The 27,162-nt window shown below is 38.0% G+C and overlaps 1 protein-coding gene across 1 annotated transcript in view; it reads right to left on the minus strand.

Annotated features, from left to right (window-relative positions):
- LOC105267241 (protein espinas) overlaps nucleotides 1-27,162 on the minus strand; it is an 83,369-nt gene that overhangs the window by 55,131 nt on the left and 1,076 nt on the right. Inside the window, exons 2-3 of the mRNA XM_011305943.1 lie at nucleotides 26,315-26,568; nucleotides 20,937-21,059 (exon numbers count right to left, since the gene is read on the minus strand). Of these exons, the coding sequence (XP_011304245.1) occupies nucleotides 20,937-21,058 (122 nt within the window). The 5' untranslated portion in view covers nucleotide 21,059; nucleotides 26,315-26,568. The remainder of the gene's footprint in view (nucleotides 1-20,936; nucleotides 21,060-26,314; nucleotides 26,569-27,162) is intronic.

A 27,162-nucleotide genomic window follows, 5' to 3' on the forward strand; every position in this document is an offset into this window, starting at 1 on the left:
CGTTTAAATTCAGCAAATTTGTTTCAAGTCGAGCTTCTGGTTGTTTTTCTACTCGTTCATTATCCATTGATGAATTTCCTGGAATTGATTAATAAAAAAACTTGCCTGCCAATGACGAGTTCTCCATACACGTCCCAAGGAGACTTGACTTGGGTTTCACTTGGACTAAAAAAAAAACATATCATTGGCACACATACACCTGTCTCCAACCATTCCCCCACTAGCTGAAAGAGTGAGAACGAAAGTTGGTGAACTGTTGAAGGGGCGACCCTCTTCATCCCTTTTCCGAAAACGAGGGATATTCCTTCTTTTGAAAAATAGCTGTAACTTATTAAACGTAAAAGTTCACAACCAGGCGCGTCCCCAGTGATGTATGACCCTTTTCTACAGTTCACGTTCCTTTCTCAGTTTTGCGTTATTGTCAAATTACCGGGTATTTGTCATCCAGAAGTTACCAAAGTTTTCGAGCTCCAGTGTGACTTTTTTATGGTACAGAAAAAATATCATGACGTCAATTTGGGGAGTTACCACTCCCCACTACCGTCCTACGATCCATGATAAATTTCACATGAAACCCTAATAAAAAATATCGAAATCTCTCCGTAATGTTTTCCTACAGAAAAATCAAATCCATTTTCACTCCTCATCATTTAAAACCCAGAAGTTTTCATAAATATCCATCAATACCTTTTTCATCGAGTCAATAGAGCAATCTCTAATAATTCCCCAAATATTCTCAAAAAGCGACAAATACAAAGAGTAAATCACCGTATAAATTCCCTAAACCTTGAACTTGCCGGAAAATGCGTCAACTTGTCGGATACCTAGGAGTAACTCAGAGAATCTATGAAACATCAACACTTGTCTTCCCACGACAAAAGGTTTACGTCTTTAATCCCTGATAAATGCTGGTGTGGTCTCTAAGACAAGGCTAGATCCTCCACCAACGCGTTCAAAGAAGTTCCTGACAAAGAAAATTATCTACGGCGTAGTTTAGCCGTGTACGTAGGCCGTTATATCACAGCATCAGCAAAGACGTTTATAGGGTGTAAGCCGATGGTAGACGGCAAAATATGCCGGTGTACATCACCGTATATACGATCTTTGGTTACAGTGAGGATGGGCTAGAGGATTGGCATTGCGGATCAGCTCTGCAAAATATTCAGTAAATTCAGAAACCTTCAACTAGCCCGTAATCTCCCGAATTACGATTTTCAATCATTTCCATTATCAATACTTTTCATACAGAAAATAAAATCCATGAGATCATAATATTCACATAATAATTACAATTGTAATGACTGCATGAATATTTTTATTTATTATTTATAATTTATTGATAATTATAATTTTATCAATTTTTAAAATGATTCAATGGAAATTCAAAAATTTGTTCTGTTTCAATTCGTGAAATAATTTAATTATTTCATTTTATTTGCGGGTCGGCTCTGCTAAATATTCAGAAAATTCAGAAACCTTCAACTAGCCCGTAATCTCCCGAATTACGATTTTCAATAATTTCCATAATCAATACTTTCTTCGAAGGGCGTTCAAAAACCCAAATCGCCTCTTCACTTATATATCACTTAACTTCACTTTGAATCTCATGACTCCATACATCATCGAACCGATCCAGCCTCTGCCATTTCTCTTCCTGATTTAATGTGCGGACTCGCCCCACTTATTCCCCCAACGATAAATTAAAAAAAAAACAACTGAAATCATATCAAAAGACCATTAAACAACACTCGAGAAAGCTGAGAATGAAACGACGCCAATTTTCGCCTTCAATTTAATTTTTTTTCTTCTCATTCACCTAAGAATTGCACTACGAAGACCGGCTGCTGGGTGCTATCACATTTATTATATTACCGAGGGAAGGAGCCGATGTGTTGCCATCCCGAGTACCACCATCCACTCGTGCACAGGCTGTACTTCATCATCCATTCGACACGTTCCTGAGTATATTGCCTTCACTTGTTACCACTTTTAATCTCTTTTAAAAAATACCGAGGAATTCTGTTCTGCTGTGTTCCCTTGTAATTATCTCCAAGCTGAGACGATCAAATAAACATGACAGGTGATAGTTTATACCGGAGTTTGAGGGGCCACAGAGTTCAGTTAATTTTCTGCGTCACGGCTCCAAAGAAACACCTTCTTTTTCGTGGAAAGGATGAAGAGAAAAGGGGAGAAAAAAAAAACGGATCCTGGGACGAGAGGGATGGAGAAAACGAAGTCACTTCTCGGTGGAGTCCACCGGGAGGTTCCCTCTTTCAACGGAGCACGAAACGCCTAACAAACTTATTCCAAGATGCACGGAAAATAAGGGAAAAGTTGGGGTGGTCTCTCGAGAAAACCCACAGGAATTCAACGCTTGGAGTGAGACAGATGCTCGTGGAAGAAAATGAGAAGAACAAAGTGAAACCTGAGAGTTGGGATAGAACTTACGATCAATAATAATGGATACGAGGTTGTGTGCAAACCGGATGCCCTGGTACAACGTCGATATAAGAAGAGTTGAAGTCCGTGATAGAGAGAATCGCGTGTGCATCCGGGGTTCATTGCTTCAAGCTCATTCCTTCTGCTTGGTTTTACCGCAGACCATTGGATTAATGCTTGTTACCACTGATTTTGAGATTAGAGGCAGATCAGGCTCGGGTAAACTACGGAGATCCATCAATGGTACTCTACGATTTTTTGAAAAATCGTTGGTGAGTCTTCTTGAATTATTTAGAACTTCGCTGACTACTATCTTCGTAAGACAGTTCATCTGTCAAAGCCGAAATCAACAGCTCAGAACTGTTCCAAAGCTTTTTCTCATGAGATCCTTTTAACAATTCAGTCAATTAATTTACACTCTTAAAAATCAATACGGATTTTGTGGAGCGAACCTATATGATCTGGTATTGATGACAACACTCATCAGATGCCAGATTTTTTTGAAGATCTAAAAGCATCCCTGGAGGAGTTATTCCTGAATCAAGTCAATACCCTCAATTTGTAGTTGCGCTCAATAATAATTTCAGAATGCTCTCAGAAATACGGAAAAACTTGACACAATTATGCGAAATAGGCGTGGAGATGTAACGAGCTACATGGATGATAAAAAAAATAATGATTTGAGTTAGATCCTGACTCACATACCAAGACACATGATTGGGAGCCACTGGTGACTACAAACCAGGACTGCTGGAGGCTAACTGGATTATACGTTCATCGTGTGTTTCTTCTCCCTCGATCCTCAACCTACGCCTTCAGCCTTACACAGACAAATACGTCTGGATGCCAGGAGACGCTCACCAAATGCAACTTGCAGCCCATTATCGCCCAGCTATCTCCACTCGGCGTGCTCTTGAAAGACCGGAAAGGATCAGGGGTGTAAAAATCTTACTCGATTTCTCGAGTTTTCTTAATGGATTGTATACAGTATTTCCCCATTGGAAATGACTCAACCTCCTGCTGGTAATTGTTGGACTTCTGGGTTTTAGGTGTGAGTGGGTAGATCAATTACTGATGTCCTGGGGATAATAAAATTGTCCCAGGATATCTGTGCTTGCTGATTGTCCTCCAAAATTATAATTAATAAAAGGATAAAGAGATCTCAACGAAATGCTATTCCAGGAATTCATTTCACATGTCACAAGTCAATGGCGAACCCTCGTGTCCTCCCTGTGGACAATTCCAGTGCAACAACACGCAAATACCGAACCGGGAATTCACTTGGAACTTCCCAGGAAGGAAATACACAGCTCTGGTCTCTTTTAAGATCTTCTTCCAGTCGGCTATAACGCTAAATCATTTCGATGTACGACTGAATCGCACAATATATATCCAACTTGTGCACATGCACTGGGGGATCCAGAGTTGAAATCAATACCAACGTTTTCCTTATTTAGTGAAGAAGGGATATGAGGAGAGAGAGGTGATCACGATGATCGATCGACCGGATCGAACAAACTCTCACGGCCTTCCGCCTCGCTGACCAACAGAGCGGATGGAATAGTTCCATAGTTCTTTTTTTTTTTATTTCGTCGTGTCGTTTTTTCATTCCAACTCTCAGATTCTCATATTGCGTCTGATAGATTCAACCGGGCAATAACTTCGAATCGATATACCGGTTCATCGCAAATCGCTGTCTCATTCGACTTTCGGATGCTTGAAATGTCGGAGATAAATGTTTGGGAATAGCCATTCGTCATGATGTGTTGAAATATTTTTCGCGTGGGCAGCTGTCAATCCGGAAAACTACGCAGGCAAAATATTTTTCAAATATTCAGTTCCTTGAGAGAATTACGTATTGTTATTAATTTTTTATTTATCCACACGGAGGAAATATTCCAGAAATGCTGAAATGTTAATAGCGAATTTTTTTGGAGCGTTCCGCAATTTTCAGTAAATATTTCTGTCAAAAACGGTTTTTTATTATTGAATTTACCAGAGATTCTCATTAACCTCGATTAATTGCATAAAAAATCGGTTTGACAATTGCGGATATCTGAAGAGCCTGCGGAAGTGGGAAAATACCAGCGGCAAGTCGTCTTGAATGATTCCATAGAAGAACTCTTCCGAAAGTTATTCAAGCGAAATTAAATTCATTAACGAGACTGTCTTTCTGATTTGATTAAGTACCTCTATGCTTAATTAAACTCAAATACTTCCCAACTAACGGGATAACCTCAGGATGTATTACGTAGAAATACCAAAAGATCTCTTGCTCATTAGCTCTTGGTACAATTGAACTTTCACTGCCTAGTATTCCAAGCTCGTCAGCGTAGGACGATTGTTCCTCGATTAGCTAGAGCCACAATTTTCCTGTAACCACTCGGTATGACACAGAACACCACACGACTGATGTTAACATTGTCATTCCAAGAGTTAACTCCCTAGAAATCACCGATCGGAATATTAAACATGAAGTACCAAGTCACCAGATAAAAGAGACCACGAAAACAAAAATTATTTTGCTAAGAATTCACTTGCTTGAGAAGAGTTTTGATTTTTTGAAAAAATTAATTCTCTGATTCTTCAATTGCGTAATTTTCAAACGATTCGATTGGATTACGAAAATAATTATCAAATTGCTCCAGAGGATGATTATGTGGGGCATGTCCTTGGGGAATTTAAACTGATTATTATTCAATTTCTTAATCTGAGGATTGGGAATTCTCAGGATTTTCAGGAAATTAATTGATTAATTGATTCAGTAAATTAATTCCACGAAAATTCAAAGTGAATTCCGTGTCTGTCGGTGTTGAAAATTAAAAATTTTACTTGAAATATCGAATATAATTTAAAAACATGAGGTCATGCCCAGCCACATGTACCCCAGGAACAGCTCGATATCTGTAATTGCGATTTGGCAACCGTCACCCCCTATATAATTCCCATTTTCCAAATACACCCTTCCAAGGATAATCCCGATTTAAGCGCATGGGTGAAAGTGAGATAAAGAAATATTCCATAATAAAAGAAAAAACGGAGAATTAAGAGGTGAGGGATGGGTCAGCCTAGGGTCAGTCCACAAGTATGATGTACTGCGTTAATAACCGAATCCGCACAACATGGGGATGCACACCATGTCCTAACGATGTTTTAAGCTGTAATTAATTTACTGCTACCCAGGAGCCCCTCCGTGAAATCCTTTTACCCTAGTCCGAAAAACTCACTCATTCGTTACTGAATCCAATTTTTTTTTTACTCATACGTTCGCACATATTTAATCCGTTTTTTTTCTCGTCCCGCACCTGTTCGTGGGTGATTCAAAGAAGTTGAATACAAGAGGAAGTCCAACAGTGGAAGAAGTATGTGAAGGATTTCCGTCTGGACTTGAAATGTTTAATTCCTCTTATTTTTTTTTCGAACCACTACAAATGTAGTTGCACTCTCGGGCAGGTAAATGACGCCGTTTACGACATCTTGGAGTGAAAAATGGAGGCGAAGTGTTTTTTATATTAAATACATGTTGTGGAGTGTGACGTTGCGAATGGAATGCAGTAAAAGTTGGTAGAGTGGAAAATTCAATGGGGATGGTGCATGGGAGATTTGGCGTCGCGACGCCCGGCGCCGCGGGTCCTAGACGGAAAATGGGGTCAATGTACCTACGGAAAAACGGATGAGAAAAACAAATGGACGGACGATTGCCAGGGACTGAGGAAAACATCAGAAATCACGGGAAAATAGTGAGGGTGGAATGACCGAGGAAATTGGGGTAAAAGAAAATGGTGGTGAAAGAAAATTCTAGCTTGATAAATTTGATCGTTCAATTGTTGCAATAACTTCTTTAAAAAATACATACCCCTCCCAAGTTAATGGATCCTCAGTAAAAATAATTCTTCATCTCAGTGTGAATTCGCGAAATCCATAAATAATATCGGAGGGTGAAAAGTGTGATTTGGTGACAGAGTAATATCACGCCATGTGGTTTTGCTTATTAAAGCTCATCCGTAAAACCATTCACCACCTGGATGTCTCCCTGAAAGAGTTCTAGATCAGTTTCATCCCCTCGATTTTCCCAAAACGAGTGTTACGTGGGTTTGAAACGAATACTCTCACCCAAGATTTTCAAACTAATAATTCTGTAAATGGAGGGAAAGGGGAAAATTCCAGTGGCGCATCGTCACTGACAACTCCACCCTCTTTTCCCTCGGAATGAATCTCTTGCAGGGTAATTAGGCAGATTACTTTCCGTAGTCGTTTAACCGCCCTCCGACTTTCTTCGAGACCCTCGGAGCAAATCCAAAGAGACAGACAAGTCCACCTCTCTTTTCCCTTTCTATCTGCGATAGGTGGCCACGAGCAATTAAAGGAGGCGAAATTCTTGGGTGGAAAGAGAAGAATGCATGGAGCCAGAGGCAATTCCAAATGAAACTTGAATTCACCGCAGGGACTAATCGAGCAGTACTGAAGAACTGCTCTAGTGGAAGTAATGATAATGCGCATTTTTACGTTTTTAAAGTTTCTTCACTTCTTGAGGTAAAAGGTAGGGAGGGAGACGTCGTGAACGAATCATTATGGTGGGAAAAAATTGACGGAGATGGCCTTTCTCACGATGGAGATATTAAAGAAATGAAGGATCATCTAATGTACTTTTTGCGACACTAAAAATTATTTTATTTATCTCAATTCCCGAGGTTTACCGGAAACTCGAGGAGGTAATCGACCGGAGTCATTAGCACTTCAATCAGAATCATTCATGTTTTCGTCAGTGTTCAATTCCTATGGATCCAGAATTTATCAATTTCCATTTCTCAATATGGAATTGTTTTTAATTAGAACTGCGAACTGAGTACAGTATTGGGGTTGATTATTTAATTCGTCGATTTGGGATTTGAGGAACGAATTAATGAGGTTGAAGTGAATTTGGAATAGTTAGAGATTTTTTGGAGTACGAAAATTGGAGATATATAATCGCGAGTTAATGATGGAGGATTTGGTTTGAGTCGAATCCTTTCGCACTCCAACATTATTCTAATGATCCCATGATACATAACTTAAGCAAATGGATAACAAATCGTCTTTGATGTTCCAACCGCCAAGGCCATCAGCATCTTCAACAGAAGCCGCCGAATTCCCATTCCCACTCCAGAAAAAGTATTCATTATACCGAACGTTTTCCCCTTTTTCAAATTATTGCACCTAAGAACAGGCGAGAAATTGCTCCTCGCTTCATATAACGCAGCCATTTATGGTAATAAATTAAGAATATGCTTCCAAATATTTATCTTGCACATCATTTTCCTGAATATTGAAATCCTGAATTAGTTTCTTAATTCCTCCTTCTAAATTCGCAAAATGAGGGTCAAAGCAAATTCCAAGCTATTTTTTTGAATTTTTCCTTGAACTTGAAGTTGAAAAATATTTTTGAAAGACACAGGCTCGATTTAAATTTTATACATATTTGTCATCATAATTGTAATCAGATCTGATAATTCAATTAATTGAACATGAATTGAAAGAGCTGCAGATTTTGAAAGATTCAAGTTGAAAAAGGGGATTTTTCGGCTCCCAATGAGTGGTAACATTCGAAAAATCTAAAACTTGAATTGAAACCCTAAGAAATGGTCTATTCACGAGCAAAAACCTCGCAGAGGAGAAATATCTTCATCCTGACGATGGAAAAGCCCGAAATAGATTCCAACCGATCGTCCTACGAGTGATCCAGCGAAATAAATTCATTGAATTGAATTGTGCATTCTGCTAAATCCCCAAATGACTAAAAAGCCGAATTAATCATCGATCACAGCTCGACAAACCAGTCCCCGATCTCTCGAGAGCGCCAAAACTCCAGTGAGAATGACTTCGAATCCACCCGAGCAAAAAGCCCCCGAGAAAAATAAATAAAATAAAGCGAAAAGAGTCCAACGATGTCTATAGAACGCGCGTAGAAGGTTAAAGAGGAAATACCACTTTTTATTTACGACTTTCACGGTAGCTTGTGGGGTTGGTCGGACATCCCAAGGACCCAAGTTCCAGGAGTCCATGGGCTTCTATCGTTAATTAAATAATATTTCTCCTCGGCCACACGGGAGTGTGGCCCGCGTAAATTTCATGATAAGGGATCCCACTGTTGCCAACACGGTAGTTAAAAGAAACGGAGAGAGATGAAAAATATCATAAAAAAAAGCGAATATGGAGGACAAGAAGGACGCACAGTACCACTAAGAGCACTTATTGCCGCATTGAGATCGTAATTCAGTCGCACTCCGTCATAAATGTCCATGGGATACCATTCCATCCTCTCCATCCTCTCCATCCTCTCCATCCTCTCCATCCTCTCCATCCTCTCCATCCTCTAATCCAACCCCCTTTCATCCCCTTCCATCTCCTTCTATCCCCTTCCATCACCTTTCTCCCCCTTCCATCCCCTGCCACCCCCTTCTAATTCCGTGAAACTGCCCAATACGATTCGTGAGATGATTGCGAGAATTGAGAGGAGTTTGACGGAAAAAAGGGATTAAAATGTAGAGATGGAGAGAAAGGGGTCGTTGGTCCCTCGAGTGGAGAAACGGTGGAAGGAAATATTCATAATGCTGGATTAACCGTGGGAGCATCCGGCACCCACGGGGTGGTGAGCCTCAAAACTAATCAAGAGTCTGCCCCATTTAATTTTCCACCACTCGGGCTCTCTATACTTCATTTTCCTCGCGATATCATTTTCTGGAGGCTGTGGAGACCCGGGAATTGCCGCGAAATGCATTTTTTTTTGGCATTGCACTTTGATTTTTGGGGTCATTCGGTGGCGGATTATTTCGGTGATGACGGTTCTCATCATTTTTGGATTAGCCATTGTGGAAATGAGAATTTCTGAATGGAAAACAATTATTTTCGACGAGGACTTATTTATTTGAGAGACGTACGTGTTTTTGAAAAAATTTTGCTCCCCGAAATTTTCGGTTTTTACGGATTTTCGGATTCGCGGTGTTTTTTTTTTTTGGAAATTCCTCTTTCTTTTTTTGAATTTCGATGAATTTTTTATTTTAATTTGACTAATGAAAATGGGGAATTACGCGCTGAGCAAGATAATTACTTTTCGCTAAATAAATTTATCCAGCCGAAGTAAATTAATTTAGCACAAGTATTTTTGTGCCAACCCGATGGACAAGAGAATTCCATACATTTCATTGTGAAACATCTTCATTCTGCATATCATCTTTGCAAATGGAGGATTTCTCGCTGAAAGGAAGAAGGATGAGTTTTCCATTGAAATTTCTCCGGTGGCTTTCTTTTTCAGAACCACTCATCGAGATCAGTGAATGGTTAATGCAAAAGAAAGCAGTGAATGGTCATGCTCCACCAGTTCCAAGTGTTGAAAAATCCTGGTCTCCAGTCATTGGGAAATCATTCCATTGAATTAATCATTCTAGAAGAAATATCAACATAGCATCTTCGTAGTTGAAGAAATTTCCAACAAGAACTGTCTCTGATGTTTTCCGCCAGAATCTCTCATTACCGAGATTATTTTAATTAACGAGGCGTAGAAAATCGCGGTGTTACAATCCATTTCCTCTAAAGTCATTAAACGATGAATGATGCGATTTGTTTTGAGGGCAATCATCAAGAGAAGAACATTTCTCCATTTTTCTTCCTGCGTCATGCTTTATTGTAATAATTCAAACTGTTCCTTCCGTAATTCCACTATTCTCCACATAACGATCAATTCGAAATACTGGAAGGAGAGATAATTTTGATTTATTTGAATCTACTTGTCGACATCATCAGAATGATTACCGCTTTAAACCGCTAATCAGTCATTAATGGTCCTCTTTGTTACATTTATGCACTCGGCATGAGTACACAAACGAATAAATTCATTTCCAATTAATTTCAAATCCATTTCTATCCGGTGTGTATTAACTAGGTAGGCGTTAAGTTAAGTTCATAAATTTTCCCGGCCATAATCAGTTGATTATTAATTATTTTAATCGCGATTACAACGAATTTTTATCGAAATCCTGGGAATATGTGAATTAATTAAATAATTATAATTAGAAAATATAACGAGAATTTCGCGACTTCTAGCCTTTTGTTCGAAAGTTGTGGAATTGTTCGAGGTATTAATTAATTTATTTTAATAGAGCGTAATGAATTACGTAATTTTTAATAACCACCAAAAACGTCCGCCTGATCGATTTTCTCGATTAGAAATTTTCTTCCAGAGAATCATAAGAGATGTTCCGATCCCAAGGAATTCTCGTTCACCCCAGAGGGCCCCCTAAATCAAGAATCCGCACTAATCCACTAATTAATGAACCATCAGAGTGGAATGCCTGAATGACCTGCGATAATTAGAATGAAAAAAAAACGTGATTTTTCCGACTTCACCCTCCCTCCATCATCATCATCATTATCATCAACTCAGCGGCTTATTAAGCCCCTCAGCCATTAACGATTTTCTTCATGACATCCATAAACTCTACAGCAAGTACGTGAGTGAATGAATTTTCATTCCCTCTGAAAAAATCATGATGATAAAATATTGAAACCCTAGGAAGTGCTTGGAGGGCCACCGTACAGCTTCATTCTCCTGATGACTAGAACAAGTGATCACATGTGGCTCTCTCGCTACTGAAGGTTAATTTCAAACCTCTCCAAGACGATGAGGGGGAGAATTTTATGCTCCAGCCAGCATCATCGGTGGTGTGTAACTGCTGTGGTTGGATTGCGAGGAAAAATGACAACCACCCATCGGCGTGCCTTGTACCCCCGACGTTAAGATTAACGTACCGGATAATGACGTCGTGCCTGTGACTTATTCGACCCCAGCTACATACCCCTTTATACTTCTGTCACTCGTCGAAGCGTGGATGGAGTCATCATCAAGACCTGTCTGGTGGAGGCTCTTTTTTTCTTTTTTTGTGGGTTTATTGTGGGTGGCGACAGCCATGTCGAGGGAGAACACTCCGTTTTATGGATTTTATGCAGTTCGTTGTAATTGCATCAGTGGAATTTAATTAAAGCCGGGAATAACTCGTACCGTGGATTTAATCCAATTTTTACATTAAATTACGTTGGTCTTTGGGATTTAGTTTATCAATTATTTGTCACGATTTTTTCGGCGGACGAATATTATAGAGATTAAGTGGTGGAAGATTAATTCAATTTTTACATATTTATTTATAATGACGAAAAATATTCTATCGATTTTTGGTGCATTACGGATTTTGGACCGAACATTGTCATTTTAATTGGGAGAGATTTCTGCAGTCTACCCCCTCCCTCCCCTCCCCCGAATTACTCGAATTGTATTTTAATTATACCTAAGATAAAAGGAGATACATCCAAAACGAGTTTGGAGACTTTTTTTGTGAATGACGTCCTGAGAAACGATTTAGAGAAATGCAACGACAGGCATTTTTCCTGAGAAATTTTGCGGACAATAAAAAATTCTTTGAATTCTTCTTCAAAGAGCTTGTAGAAATATTCGAGTTGTTCACGAAAAAATGCGTGTAATTTTCTGACTATTGGAATTAATTATTCAAAGATTTTAATTATTCCATTTACCATGATTTTTCGGTATGCCTTTCTCATTAATTCACTCATTAATTTATTAATCAATCGTTAATAATCATTATGACGGTAAATAGAGTGATCAATTTTTCAGTGAACAAAACCAGACTCGTAAATTGTTTTACTTTTCCTCCCAAGACACTGGACAAATGCACAATGGAATAACCTCTCAACCCCGACAGTGATAAGAATCAAAAGCAATTTCCTCTCAGACTCTGGCAAATAGTTTATCGAGCTTATCTCTCGCTATCGATTAACATTGAGGCATGTGAAACACACGCATATGTGCACAAAAGCAGAACCACGTGTTGTCCTCTACGTCCTCCACCTCCTCCACCTCCTCCAGGTCTAGAGCATTAAACCGATGAATTCACAGACGGGGTTGGCAGATACCAATCGATTGGCCTCCAATACATAAACACCGACCCCTCAATGTCCTAGTGGGATTTAAGCCTAGCTTTGGATGTCTGGCCATTCCCATTGCTGAATGGCACCCATCAAAGCCCAAAATACTGAAGCACCAAACGTCATGGGGATGATTGCACTGAGGATAAAGTGAAAAGTGATAGTGAAGATCAGCAAGAAGAGACTATAGATGTTGTGGAAATAGAGATATGAAGGGGCACACCAAGTTCACATGATTTTATGTTAATTTATGCGGCCACCTTGCCCACCAACGGCTATTGGCCTTTGGACATCGCACTGGAATGCGTCGGTGAATTCCCAGTGTGCTAGACACTGTCCTCAATTTATTCTCAGTGCTTTTTTAATGAGTTTTACTTGTTTTCGGTTAAGATTTTAGTGCAGTCGTAAAAAAAAACTCGGTGGAATTTAATAAATTTTTGGAGTTTATTTGGGGAGCTTGGAATGGGATAAACATCTACATGATTTTTACCTCATGTTGGAGATGAATGGAGGATTCTTTCACCAGTGTCAGCGCAATTATTATTTTTCACTACTTCTTTTCTCATCGTCTTTTTAGGGAGAGATTTATGAATGATTTTTAGGTGGTTTTGGGTTACCTTTGCTTCTTCTGATATTTTAGGATTTTTAGAGTTTCGGGGGGGGGGTTTTCTACTGAGTTGGCGAGAGTTGGTACTGGTCCACTCGTTTTCAAAACTATTTGATAATTAAAAAAGATGTCACATTTGACGGGCTCATGAAAATTCATGATGCGTCAAAGTTCTTTCACAATCTAATTGATCTCTCAACGGGGGTCGAAGTCCGTCTCCAAATTTTACTCCAATCGTCGGGGAATCTGTCATCAATTTGCATTACGTATTACTACTGAATTTTATCTCATTTTCCCTAACAAAATCAAAATTCCATTTTATCATCATTAATAATATCATTATTCTTAATAATAATTAAGTATTAAATTAATACTATTATTACTAATAATGACATGGTTTACAATGCCGAGAATTTGTCAAGCTGGTATGACGAAGAAATTGCGCGCAAAATTGTAATATTTATAAACAAATGATCGGAAAAAACATTTCTTTTTTTTTCTCAGCGGGCGAATCTTTTTCCCCAAATGTTACGGAGTAGAATTGCCGATACTCCAATGTGATTTTGAGTAGTATTCGATGCAATATGCAGTAAACAAGCGGATGCAACAATAGAGGTACAGAGAGTGAGGTATTGAATGTATAGGGTGAACTGAAAGCCCGCGGATATGTGCGGGGTGATGTCTCGTTAATCAAGAGGCGCGGCCGCGTATCGCCACTGGGGTTTGCGATAGGGTGAGATATAACACAGGGACTCCAAAGGGGAATTTCATCCCCCCCCTAACACCCCCTCGTCGAGGGTACAGAGAGTGTTTAACGCTTGACAAACGAGCGACGGTATAACCCGCGTAAACAGCCTACTCCAAGTACGGGAAAGAATGAAACAGGAAAAAAGAGGAATTGCTGCGAGCTACGTGTTTGGTGGATATTTTTTTTTCTTTTTCGAAAATTGGAAAAAGGGCCCTATAAATCTTGTGATTAGCCTGATGAATAGCCAGATCTGAACTCCAGGGCGTTTATCACACGGTGGGATAAATAAAAATCAGCATTTTTTTATAACCCAAACATGTGATAGATATCTGAGGAATGCAACAATGAGGTGGGGTAAATGTGTCATGAGACAAAAATGATTATTTCTCGTTTTCCTTCATGTTTAATTTGTTCAGAGATATTGAGAGTCCTTGCAGATAGATGAGAATAGAAATATTGATTATTATAATTTTTTTATTTGGAAGTATTAATCATTTATCGCCAGCCGGAAATTTCGGGATTTTAGAACTTCTTCGGAATTGTTTCGAAAAATTGTATTGAAAAATATTGGAACCCTCGAAATTCCTTGTAGGAGAATTAATTCGAGATTCTTTTGATGTTAAGAAATTCTTACAAGTGGTCCCTTTCAATCTTGACCGGGTCCTTTCCCTTGAAAAATTAATTACCGTCATTCGGTCCCTTAAATACCTCACCACGCCCCACACTCACTAAATCAATAACCCAATCCATAAACAAAAAGCCGAATAAACCCCGAAGAGACATAAAATCATCCTCTACGCATCATCACGTTCCTCTCCCTTCTATTTATCCTACCTCGACCCCTTGATTGGGGTTTCCCGGTGGCCATCAGCACGTACCTCCAGTTGAACCCAAGCCCCACATAAAAGAAAGACACGTATGCATCACTAAACTACAGCGCAAAATAGTTTTACCGTTCAACTATCCATCCTACACTGCCACCAACCGATTCAAATCTTATTCAATATTCCATCTTGGTTTGTAAATATATTTAGTGAATATTATTAGCTACAGAAAATTTTTGTAATTTTTTAAAAGTGTACACCGGCAGAATATTGTGCGATACTCCCAGTGTACAGACGAAAGACGAAAGAAAAATATTTAGTAAAAATTACGAAACTTTCAGCTGGCTTACCGATTAGGAATCGACTCGAAAAATTAAAATTACTAAAATCGGTTAATACTTGAATGAAATAATGCTTGTTGTATTGGTGACTGAGGTACCCGGTTCCGATGGAGGAATGAAATAAAAAATGCGCAATCGCATACACGGAGAGAAATATTTAGTAAAAATTACGGAATTTTGGGTTCACTTACCGATTACGGAGTTCATTCGAAAAATTTAAGTGACAGTATCGTTATTTTTCACCGATAATTCAGATAAAAATTACGGAACATCGCGGAAAAATTCCGTGACTTTAGATAAAAATTACGTGACAGTTCCATAAAATTTCCGATAACCACATTTCGCTCCAGAATTACGGAAAATACACGTAATTTTTATTGAATATTTCTCTCAGTGTACGTTCAGTTGATAGAACCTAACTCTTCTATCAGTGTACCAGTACAACCGTTTGAAGAAGATTGAATTCTCCTTTTCTCCTACTTTATTTTTGCTGGTTTTATTTTTTTTTAATCCCGAGAGCCTCGTCGCGACAACGTTACACTTGTTGCTGGAGCACCGATAGGCCCACTCTGGCGATCTCTGGAATGCGTCCCTCCGGACGAGAAAACGCTTGGCATCAATAAAATTTACGATTCCCACAGTATCCCTCTCTCATTTCTTGCCGTCCACCGAACACACGAAAAATCTCAGCCGATTATTTCATTTTTTTTTTTTTATACTCATCTCTAGCACTATCTCCACATTTTTTGTTACGGACAATTTTCCCTCCCCATCATTCTGGTTCTTTTATCCTAGCCGCATATTATCAACGAAATATAGGATGAGGAAAGGGGGAATGAGAGGGATAAAAATCCACCCGCAGGCTAATTAACGGACCACGGGGCGGTGTGCTGTCTCGTAAAGAGTTGTGAGGAACGCACGAGAGGCCCTTCAAAGAGTTTTGTCGATATGTTCGGTTGTAGATTGTTGTGGCCTTTGTGTATGTGGGATAACACAAACAGATGGTCTGATATTTATTCTTGATCATATGAAACTCTCAAGGTAAAACGGGACTGGTTATGCCAGAGATTTTTGTCTGATTTGCGTCATCCGAAATTAAATTTTTTTCCTCCCATACAGTCGATCAGTTGATTGAATATTTTTTCACTATTTCGTTTTTTTTTCTTTTATTTTTTATTCTTCATCAATTTTACTCAGTTTTAATTTTTCAGGGGATTATGGACTGTCCACTTTTGTCCTGGAAATATGCAGTTTTATTTTATTCATTTCATTTTACGGTAAATTAACAAGTGGTTTTTTGGACTTATGAATTTATGATCTGTGTTATGAATAATTTTCAGTTTTGGTGAAGACAGAGTCGCTTATTTCAGGAACTTTTGAAGTTGTTTATGAAATGAGAGGGGAAGATTTATTGTTGTTGAGTTTATTATTATTACTTTTTTGGAGTATTTTTGAAGATTTTACGACGCGAACTGTTCAGTCGAGTGAACCAAGAGATTTTCCGTTATTCCGGAATTCCGAAGTTCCGTGAAAAAAATTCAATCACTAAAAAGATGTTTTTATCAAATTTTTCAAAATATTTCCCAAAAATACAATTTTTTTTTCCCGATTTTTTCTTGTTTCAAAAAAAAAAATCTGATAAGTTTTCCAGAAATTTTTTGAAAATTAAAAAAAAATATTTTGATTAAAATTTTTTTTTACGCGGGCTATTTTATTTCTCTTCGTCTCAAGTCGTTTTATTTCCGTTGCCGAAAGTTATTGAGGTACCACCCGATATAAAAGTACTCCTTTCGCCTCATCTGTGCGCCCCTCCCAGCATCTTATTCTCTGGATCAAAGTATCCTCGGCAAAGAGGAAAAGAAGAGGGGTTCTGGTTTTTGTCGGGTCCGAAACACAAACGACATTCTTTCTTTCCCTCGATTCCCTGCATGGGAGGCACTCACCTCCATGCCAATACTGATCAACAAAATGGTCGAAACCTGAACCTAGATGATGCCCATCATTCATCAATTGAATTCCGCACTAAATCTCAATTATTATTTCATTAATACTCCATACTGTATTTTTTCTAAAGATTATTTTTCCAATTGAGTAATTCCCAAACGACTCCTATTAGGTTGTGATAATAATATTCATATTGCTCCAGAGGATTATGTAGGACGTGTCCTTGGATAAACTCCACTGATTATTAGTGCCTTTTATATACCGATGATCATTTACCATTGATTCATTTATTAATTATTCCTCCTCTGAAATAAGAATCTGAAATAAATTGAAATACATTTCAAGTTTCGCGATTGTATTTCCTGTCGATATTATTTTATCTCCTCTTTAATTAAATAAGCTTTTTTTTAATCCCACGGAATTTTCAGTATTGATAATTATTGGTCGAGTTCACTGAAGGTCAAAATGAATGACCAACATAATCATCCTCTGGAGCAATATGACTATCATTATTAAATCCGGAAATATAAAAACTCTAGAAGAGTGAATTTTGAACCCGGGGTAAAACCCCGAAATCCAACAATCGGTCACATATTCTGATTGCCGCGTCCCAAATCACTCATCCTAACACGAAAAACTGGAAACTTGTATTTTTGAGATTACAGTTCTTTCCATTCGGAAGAAAAAAGGAGAATCGTCATCCTCGGAATGAGGGCGATGGCATCTGGATACTCTTGAGGATCACCAGAGTCAGCTGTACTCGAGTGTATAGGCACTGCACTCTAGTTAACCACTCGAGGAGATATCGAAGATTAAAATGCTCCAGATGAATAAAGGGAGGAGTGAGAGAGTGGAGATAGTGATCTCAATTCTGCATAAAAAAAAGAATTGGAGCTTGCATAGCCTGAGACATAGACATTTTTAAAGCTTCGATCAATATTTTCTCAATTGGAGGAAAAAGCCGACATTTTTTTCATTCAAGTATTTACGGCACTTCCAGGACGAATTCAATTACAATCGCGTGTTTACCCCATATTTTCTTCCGATAAGTATTGGAATTACTGGAATTAGACCATCATAAAAAGAAGAACCTGAAGTTGAGGTAAAAACAGGTGAATTTATTGCACCAGAGATCTTTCTTTCGCCTCTTCTCTATGAGAGATTGCGCCTATTAACAATTGATTTAATTGTTAATTGTCAATTGTCAATTGTCAATTGAGTTGTCCCTGGGTGCAAGCCATTGGGACCACTCCATTCACAATTGGGCCTGAGCTAATGACAGTCCCAAAAATCTCAAGAGAGGAAAAAGTGGCTGAGAGTCATAAACCGGAGGAAAAAGTATAGCGCAGTAGAAAATAAGCAATTGAGTGATTTTAACCAATAGCAAGACCATAAAAAAGCAATCATAAATGTTGCATTGTTGGTTAAAACATATTTTTATCTCAGGAAAGTTGTACAAGTATATTTCCAGTGCAGGGAGGTTTGGTATGTTAATTACAGAGCTCATCCGTCTGGCTGTACCTTTTCTCGCATGAAGCTCCAGCGATTCGTCGTGGAAGCCTCTTCTCCCCCGACTTTTATACTTTTTTTCACCACAATTTTCAACTCTCCATCTCCACTTTTTTTTTTTTCTTTTTCATTCATCTCTCCATCGCACGCACACGCCACACTGGAGGTTTGACCTTACAACCTCCTGGGAAACGATCGCTCCTACTCCTCTTACCTTTCCCTTATCCTTTTCTTGTGGTTTTTATCTTTATTTTTATTTGGCTCTTTGATCCTTTTGTTTTTTGGCTTTGCCTCGTACCTCAAAAGTTGCTCGTTGCGGTACTATCCTTCTCTGTTTACCCTCAATTGATGATATGAGCGGCTTTTCACTCTCTTGCTCTTGATTTCTCGAGTTTTGTTGGAATTTTTTTTTTGGCGTGGCGAGGGGTCGAGGGGAGATGAGATAGTTACAGGGTTTTTATTTGGAGAGAACGTGGCCTCGTATCCAGCGATTACCACGGACCTTGGGAAAGGGAGAGAACAGACACGTTGGAGGAAGGTGAAGGTACAACGTGGTATGGCTTTCGAGATACGGTCCATCGATTTCAACACTTTATTTGAAATTTTTTTCTCTATCATTTCGCCGCTGGGTTTAATTAATTTTTTATTCTCAAGTTTAATTAGATGTTCGTTACGATATTTTGAAATTTATTTATTATGGATGGGTGGTGGGTGGAATTCATGGGACGAAAATCATTGAGCAATCGCCATTTTTCAAGAGATTTTTTTGTGTCGACGTTTTTTGCAAATGAAAATAGGTAATGAAGGCTAATATATCAGGATCAATCAAGATTATTTAGGCCCATCCATTTTGGGGATATTCAAGATTTTTTAAAAAATATTTTATGCCCCAGAAAAATTTTCATTTTTCGAAAATTGAATATCAATTATTTAGAAGGTTCCGATAAAAATTTCATGAAGCTAAATGCTTTATATAATAGTTTCAGCAGTCTCTCCTGAATTCCCAGAAATTCTCTACTGATTTGATAAATCCTCTAAGCCCATGTTTTTCGAAAATAATCACTCAATTATCGATGACTATCGATCGCTCAAATCGATACATCAATCCTTGTCGCGTTATCCCAAATACTCGAGAAAAAACCCCATGACATATTCAAATTCGAACCTATACCCGTCCTACAAGCCAACGTTTTACGAATATTCAATTCACGATTCCCTGCTTTCATCCAGTAATCTACTGAGAAAAAACAGCTAATAAATTACGAAGAAATCGATTGAGCAGGAATTCCCTGGACAATTACGTAAAGTCCGGTAGAAATAGATATTTAGAAAAAGCCGGAGAAAAGGAAAATAGCCGACAAAAAAGTGGGAAGGCAGTGAAAAGGATATTTCACGTGAAAAGAAAACTTCAAAGACTTGTGAATTGTCGAACACGTTGTAACCACCACTAAATCCTCAAATTTATTAGCCTCGACCGAACTTTATTAGATCCTCGAAACGATTACGTGGGTGTACAACAGGTATCGTCAGGTAAACCAGCTACCGTCCGGCTTATAATCCCCACCGCTACAATGATCAACATAAAAATATTCCGAGTCACCTGATATCATCACGTGAAAGGTCGTTTCCACTTCTTTCATCTCTTACAATGTCTCCCTTCTTCCATTCCTTCTCTTTTCTACCCGCGGTTTTACGGCATGCACTCGTGGGTGAAGTCGTTTAGTCTCCGGAAAACCACATGAATTCCCCCCCCACGACACGTGCCGGGTTGTCATGAATGAGGTGGAAAAAACATTGAGGAAATTAAATGAATGAAAAAGGGAAAATTAGGCTCTAGGAGACTATCAGTTTGCCGGCAATTTTCGCATCATTTTTTTGCCCGCTGGCACTCGCTAAAGAATCGGAAATTTCGTATCCAGAAATTTCCCGAAAATTACGTTTTGTCGAGTTCAAATGGAAATTCTATTGCAAATACAATAATCCAACGCGATTTTGCAAATTATTTGTACGTCGTGCACTGTTAAATTTTTGTTCTTCATTTTTTCCGCGACATGTCAAAAGTTTACAGTTCCATTGAAAATTCTGGACAGTTTGTCCAAAAGTAAAGCAGAACCGTCAATTTTCAGGGTGTTTTTCCCTGGGAATTAATGAGAAATCTTTTCCCACCAGAAATCTCTAGAATTTTGTGGAATTTTGGAAAGACTTGAGGGATAGAAAAGCGATTTGAGGAATAGAAATTGGAATTTCGGATTTCACTGGGAATTAAATGGAATTCAACGATGAATATGCATTTTACATTGAAAATTTGAATTCATCAATGAACTCAAGTAGTTACGCCCTTCAAAATACTGTAATTCCACCGAATGTCCAGTGCAACCTGAAATTTCATGATTTCTCCCTCATCAAATATCGGTCAGCGGTCCTAAAAATCGTTAATCAACCGTTCGCGAAATTTCCCTTGTTTTTCAACCGGCGTAAGCTCGTAAAGTTCATGCAATTCTTGACTCCCTGAAAGCCAGAACTCAGCGATAAAATGAAAAGAAAAAACTCACCGCCAGAAGTGGGGCACATAACCAGTTGGACACAGGTCTCGGCACTGGGTGCAGGGTGCTCCCTGTATGGAAGTCGGGACAAGCCCCACAGGCGACACAGAGCTCTGCCCAGGTGCCAACATCCTGAAAAATCAATCTAAATTTCAATTTCCCTCAAATTAAACAACAACTCAACTTGAGTCACGTTTTAGCATCGTCCACAAAAATTACAATTTTTTTATTTCAAACAAATCACGAATCGTCACCACAATCACCGATTTTTTGGGTTTTCTGACAAATTTTTGATTTGACTGACCCGAAAAAATATGCAGTTCTTGCATTTCATCATTATTTCATGACTCACTAAGTGTCATACCTGTAAAATAATTTTCCTGTGTTCTTATAATGTTCTATGAATTCCCCGAGATTAGAAAAAACGCAGAAAAATTATTGCACGGTCATGCCACGTTGGGAGTCATTGAATATAATCATCAGTCCATCATAAAAATGATAAAAACATGAATATCAGGGGAAAGGGTGCAGAATACCCTCAGAACCCCCGCAAAAAAAAAAAAGAAAACCCTCGCATAATTCCAGAACGATTGAAATTAATTAAGACGCCGGCGCTAACGCCAAAGTGGCAGTTGCCGTTTTTGAATTAATAACAAGAGGGTATAATTAACGCTGACGCTTTTAGCCATTATGAAAATGTGAATTGGTGGGACGGGGAAATAGTGTAGGAGGGAATATGTAGAGAGTGGAGTCTTCGATGGCACTCGATTAACAGAGAAGAGAGGAGTTAAGTACTGGTACTGTGCGAGTACGGCAATTATCCCATTTCTCCTGCATCGTGCGTCCTTGCTTGTGTTTCTTCCTGGTTTTATTATTCCATTTTCTTTTTTTCATCCAGGTACAACCCCTGGTGGAAAATGTCTAAGTCGCTTGCACGATCGTTATCTCATCTCGACGCGCTCCCGCGGATCTGGTGTGCGTGATGCCATTCAATGTCTTTTCTCCTGTCTCATCCTACTTGCTTCTTCATTTTTATTTATTTTTTTTTCCTCTTCGATTTCTCCTCTCATTCTGTTGATTTTGCTTTTATTAGGGTTTATCGGGGAGGTGTTTGGTTTTTTTTTTTTCACTTTGTTTGGTACTGGCCATCGTCTCTCTTGTTTATTTGCTCTCATTTCAGTTTCTTCGAGATGCATCTCAGCTTTTGTATCACGCCTTACGTTTCCAAAGGCTTTACTTGCAATCCAGCGTATCGATCCATCCCTTCGACAATGAAATACGTACCCGTGGGCAATGCGATAAATTTTCATCCCACTGAATATAACGGAAGATGTATCTACAGTTGCTTCTGGAAGACGAAACGTTTGAGGGAATAAAATAAAATGACGACGGGGGGGAGATGAGTGGAGAAATGTGAGATGTACTGAGATCGATGTGCAGTGACCATGCGCAATTATTTCATAGTTTAGGCAAGTCCAATGATTTTTTGTGGAGGTAGCAAATTTTATTAATTGCAATGACATTTAGTGATTTATTCGACGTAAAAACGATTCATTAACAAAAGTTAGTGAGATGATGGGAATAAAATACTGCGGAGGCTTTCAAGTGAAAAATTACTTGATAATAAAAATGGAAGAGATGGAAATTTCTGTGGGATGACATTTGTGATTTAGTGAGTTGATGAATTGATGATATCATTAGCTAAAATTATGGCGCGTTTATTAAAAATTGGGGTGAGTATTTTCGAGACGGTTGTGGATGAATAATTGTTAGTGAATTCACTGGGGCGAATATTTTAGTTTTTTTTTAAATTTATAATTAGCTATTCCGAACGTTGATGGCTTCCAATTTTTTATGAGCCTGTGCAATGTTTTCATCGATATATGTTGGGAAATTATAGTTTTATTTACATTTTGCTGCGCGATAGGGAATCGTATTTTAAGTATCGGTGGTAAAATAAACAACCACTTGCCTTCCCCTTAGGCTCATGATACCTTTATTTCAGCTCATTAGGAAGAAGATATAGGAGAGAGTGAGATAATAGAGAACGTCTTCAATCGTTAAAGTCTCCCAGTCTCATGACAAGATTTAGATGAATCAAGTCTCAATTTTCATCTTCAAAAAATAACTCAAGCCTCAAAAATCTCGATAATTTCGTCAATTAAAATCACAACTCCACTTTGCTATAAAATCAGAAAATGGCCACTAAATATTCAGTATTTCCGATTTGAGAGGGAAATTTCACTATAAAATCAGTGAAATTCCCAATTGCATCAATAAAATCTCGAACATTCAGTCTAATTAATTCAATAAATCAATTTTAACTTAATTTAATTAAATTAGACTGAATTCCCAAAAAAAAATTGATTAATACTGAATCCAACTTGAACGATAAAATTATTGATGAAATGTCTGTCTTGATCAATCCCATAAAGTGAAAAATGAAAATAAAATATTCTCCAATAAATATTACTATGAGGATGAACAAATAAAACGAATAAAAAGAGGTCTTAAAAATGAGAATGCGATTGTTAAAACAGTTTTAGGACGGTGTAAACTCAAAACCAGTGATTGGCCAACACATGCTTTAGATAATAACATGTAAAATGCGATGGATTTTTGTTTTAAAATTTCTGTTGAGCCCCGATTCTTTTATTTTGCACACGGTGGAATCCTGAGAATAGGGAAGATGGGAGGGGAAATGAAGGGTGGGTGAGAAAGAAACGTTTGAAAAGAAGTACGAGATGGTGGAGAGCAAGGTTGTAGGTGCTTATTAAGGTCCCGCATGGGAAGATTAACGAGCAGTAATGACCGTAGCACCTACGTTCGAGCCATTCCCGATGAGGACTTTTTCCCTTTTTCCCCAGCTTCTTGGTGCACCAGGGGTTAGGTGCTGTATTGCCATCCGGTGGTGTGTATTACCCACTTCACTAGATAAGTTCAACCATCTACGATGCAGACGATTATTAATGAAGAGAAATTAAGATACCGCGTGATAACGATAATTGCTTCGCTCTTGTAATACTGTGCCAATAAAGACAGGATTTTCTAATTAAATTAATGAGGAGAGAAGAGATGGAGTATCTGTTGATTTTAGTTTACTAGCGTATATAGCGCTCCTCAGGAATTTTTACTATTGGAAAATTTCATATAATTGATTTGAATTTTAAGTAATTAATATAAACATTCAAAGTATAAGTTATAAATATTTGAAATATAATTTAGAAATATTTATAAATTATATTTTTAATATTTATAACTTCTACTTGAAATATTTTTTTATATTATATAATTTTTAATATTTTAATTAAAAAATGCATACATATATTTTGATATGTATAGTTTAACGATGCGCCGAAAAAAGTTGATACAAAATGTTAAATGCTTTTTTTTAAAAGGAAATGCGATGGATCTGTTAATCAGCAAATCCTCGGGATTGAGGATTTTATTTTTCATTCGGTTCCTGAACTTTGCTGAGAGATAAGTCTCAACAGTTTCGTAGGAATTATTCAGTGAATAATTCAGAAGCTGAAGAGCAATGAATTTTCATTTTTTCATGACTTAATATTTTTTTAAATTCATTATCACTTCATTATAAAATTCGAGTACAATCAGAAAAATTCAAATTCATTTGTCAGAAAAATTGTAACGAGATTCTCGAGGTTCATAACATGAGGAGGTATTTAAAAAACCGAATGAAATATTGCGCAATTATCGTCCAATTCTTCATCTCCAATTGATAACAAATCGATAATGAATCAGATAATAAAAATCAGAATAAAAAACGGCGGATGAAACGAAAAAAATATATATATGAGAGATTAATGAACACTCTTCGCCAATTAAAAATGTCCTCGGGCATGAGCATATCTGTCATGTCACAATTTAATAATAACCCACGCAAAAATTATCGGAAGGCATTGCGTGCAGAGTATCATCTCTTTAGCTGAAATCCAGCATTAAATGCAAAGAGCCCCTCGCGCGGTCTTTCAAACTCATACTTATATATTTCAAGTGGACACACGAAGAAAGTAAAACGCGTGCGTGCTCGTGTAATTAGTGGACTTTTTGCCGGTTCATTAGTTCTTGGAGTTAGAAGATAGTGAATATACTTCTCGACTACCCTTGGCAATGTTAATGCTCCTCGCGATATGAAGATGCCCTTCTCTTTCATTTTATTTTTCAACTCCCTTTTCTCTTTTCAATCTTTTTTTTTTCTACCGTTGTGCCGTTTGTCTGTCCTCAAATGTGAAACGAGAGATCTACTCTCTCCCTGTGTGTTAGTAATTCGAGAAACGACCAATTAACATTCTCAGAAATGCATATGTTTCTTGCAGAGGAGATGAAGGGCTTCCTCTGGTGAACGGTCTTCCCTCATTTTCAAAGGTAAACATAGGGGAATTGTCTTGCGGATTTTACTGGAGTTTCATGTTGAAAAATTATCGTCTCTCAGAATATTGAAAGAAAATTTTTATAATAACGGAAAAGATAGCAAGATAGCAAAAGACGTGCACCAGCAATAGATATATGGAGCTGATATACGGATATATTTTCTAAATCACTCAGTAACGAACAATTGACATTTTTTGGACTCCACTAATTAAATCAGCCACCCCTCACCCCACTCGCACCCTCATGCCAAGATTGCCAACCGAAATATTCCTCTTAACTCCTCATTCTTTGATACTAGTAATTTTTACCGCTAATTACACGTCCCTCAAGCCCAAGCCCAAAAAACCCTATTTAAGCGGCAATTATTCACCAAAGGTCTTTAAAAATATTCGAAAATCATAAAATATATGTTTGCACGTCTCAATTATTTACCATGACATTACCAATTCCATTGAGAGAAAAAAATCGATGAAAAAAAAGTTAATGACTGCAAAAACCGGGGATAACTCTCCGAAGAAAAACGATATCAACATGAACATCTCCACCATTAAATAAATTGTGACTTAATGGGGCCAAAAAAATCAAGAAAATGAGGATTAAAATTCCTAATTGCTGCTCCTGACCTTCACCAATCAAATATTTATCCCCCTCTTCCTCGTCTGGCCTGTGCTTGTCAACGATATGATAATTACGATAACTTGAATCACGCTAATCTTAACGCACGAGAGCGGCGTCATCTAACTCCAGACCAAATAAAAAACCTTTTTTAAAAAAAAAAACAAGAATTCCGGTTATTCCGCCAAAGGTAACAATCTCCTCCCTCCCAGAACCATCTTGTAGTTGATATTGCGCCGCGTCATGGGCTGCTAAAACGCCCAACAATGTCACTGAATGACCCTCATTACAATCCGATAGAATCCCAACTTATTTAAAACGATGAAACATCAAGTGATCGTTTAAAATACTACTGGGGAAACAAAAAATAAATGCCTCACCTGCCTTTGTCCAACTTTCACCAGTGTCCTCGGTTCAGCCTCTGGATAATCTGGCAATGATCGGAGTAATCCAATGAAAATGCACTCAACTCACTGAACACGAAAAGATTACACACCACTATTATCTACACTTAATCACTAATCGAATCACTGAGAAATTTCACTACAAAACTTGAATAATTGAATAGTTGTTACTGAAGGATTTCGGTTTGATCACCTCCTAGGAGAGTTGAAACAATTTGCCACTGCAGAATCTGAAAAAGAAAAAACAACACATTTTTAACTGAATTTAATTTTTCCAATTTGATCCGTAATTTCAAATTTTTAATTTTTTATATTTCTGTTATGTCGAATGGCGGTTTTTGGATGCGAATTTTTCGAAAATTCAACCGGTTATTTTAAATACTGTAATGGGAACAGCGTGCAACATTGTCTCAATACTTTTGTGTCATTAAGACCGAGGAAATGTCCGTCGCCATTTAGTACCTGACAATGCTTTTTGCATTGCCACTTCTGGAGATGATTAAGTAAAAAGGTTTTCCTTTGAATCGTTTTTTCCTGGGATCTTGGAAACGATCGGGGGAAAATGAGCATGTGCGCAGTATTTTAAATCAGAAATATCTCTCGGGATTAAATGAGCTCTTTTTGACATGGAGATTTGTAAAGCCAGATGTTTATAGAAGTGGGAGGGCTCCAGCAATTACATTATTTTCAGGAAAGAGTGCATTTTGAGATCTTTATAGTGTGGAAACCGGCTGAGAACCACTCACGTGAGGTCTAATGGTCTGACTTGGATACGATTATGCAGAGGATATATCATCTGATAGATCTCCATCATAATTTTTTGG

This window comes from Fopius arisanus, unplaced genomic scaffold (assembly GCF_000806365.1).
Source record: "Fopius arisanus strain USDA-PBARC FA_bdor unplaced genomic scaffold, ASM80636v1 scaffold00045, whole genome shotgun sequence".
NCBI lineage: Eukaryota > Metazoa > Arthropoda > Insecta > Hymenoptera > Braconidae > Fopius > Fopius arisanus.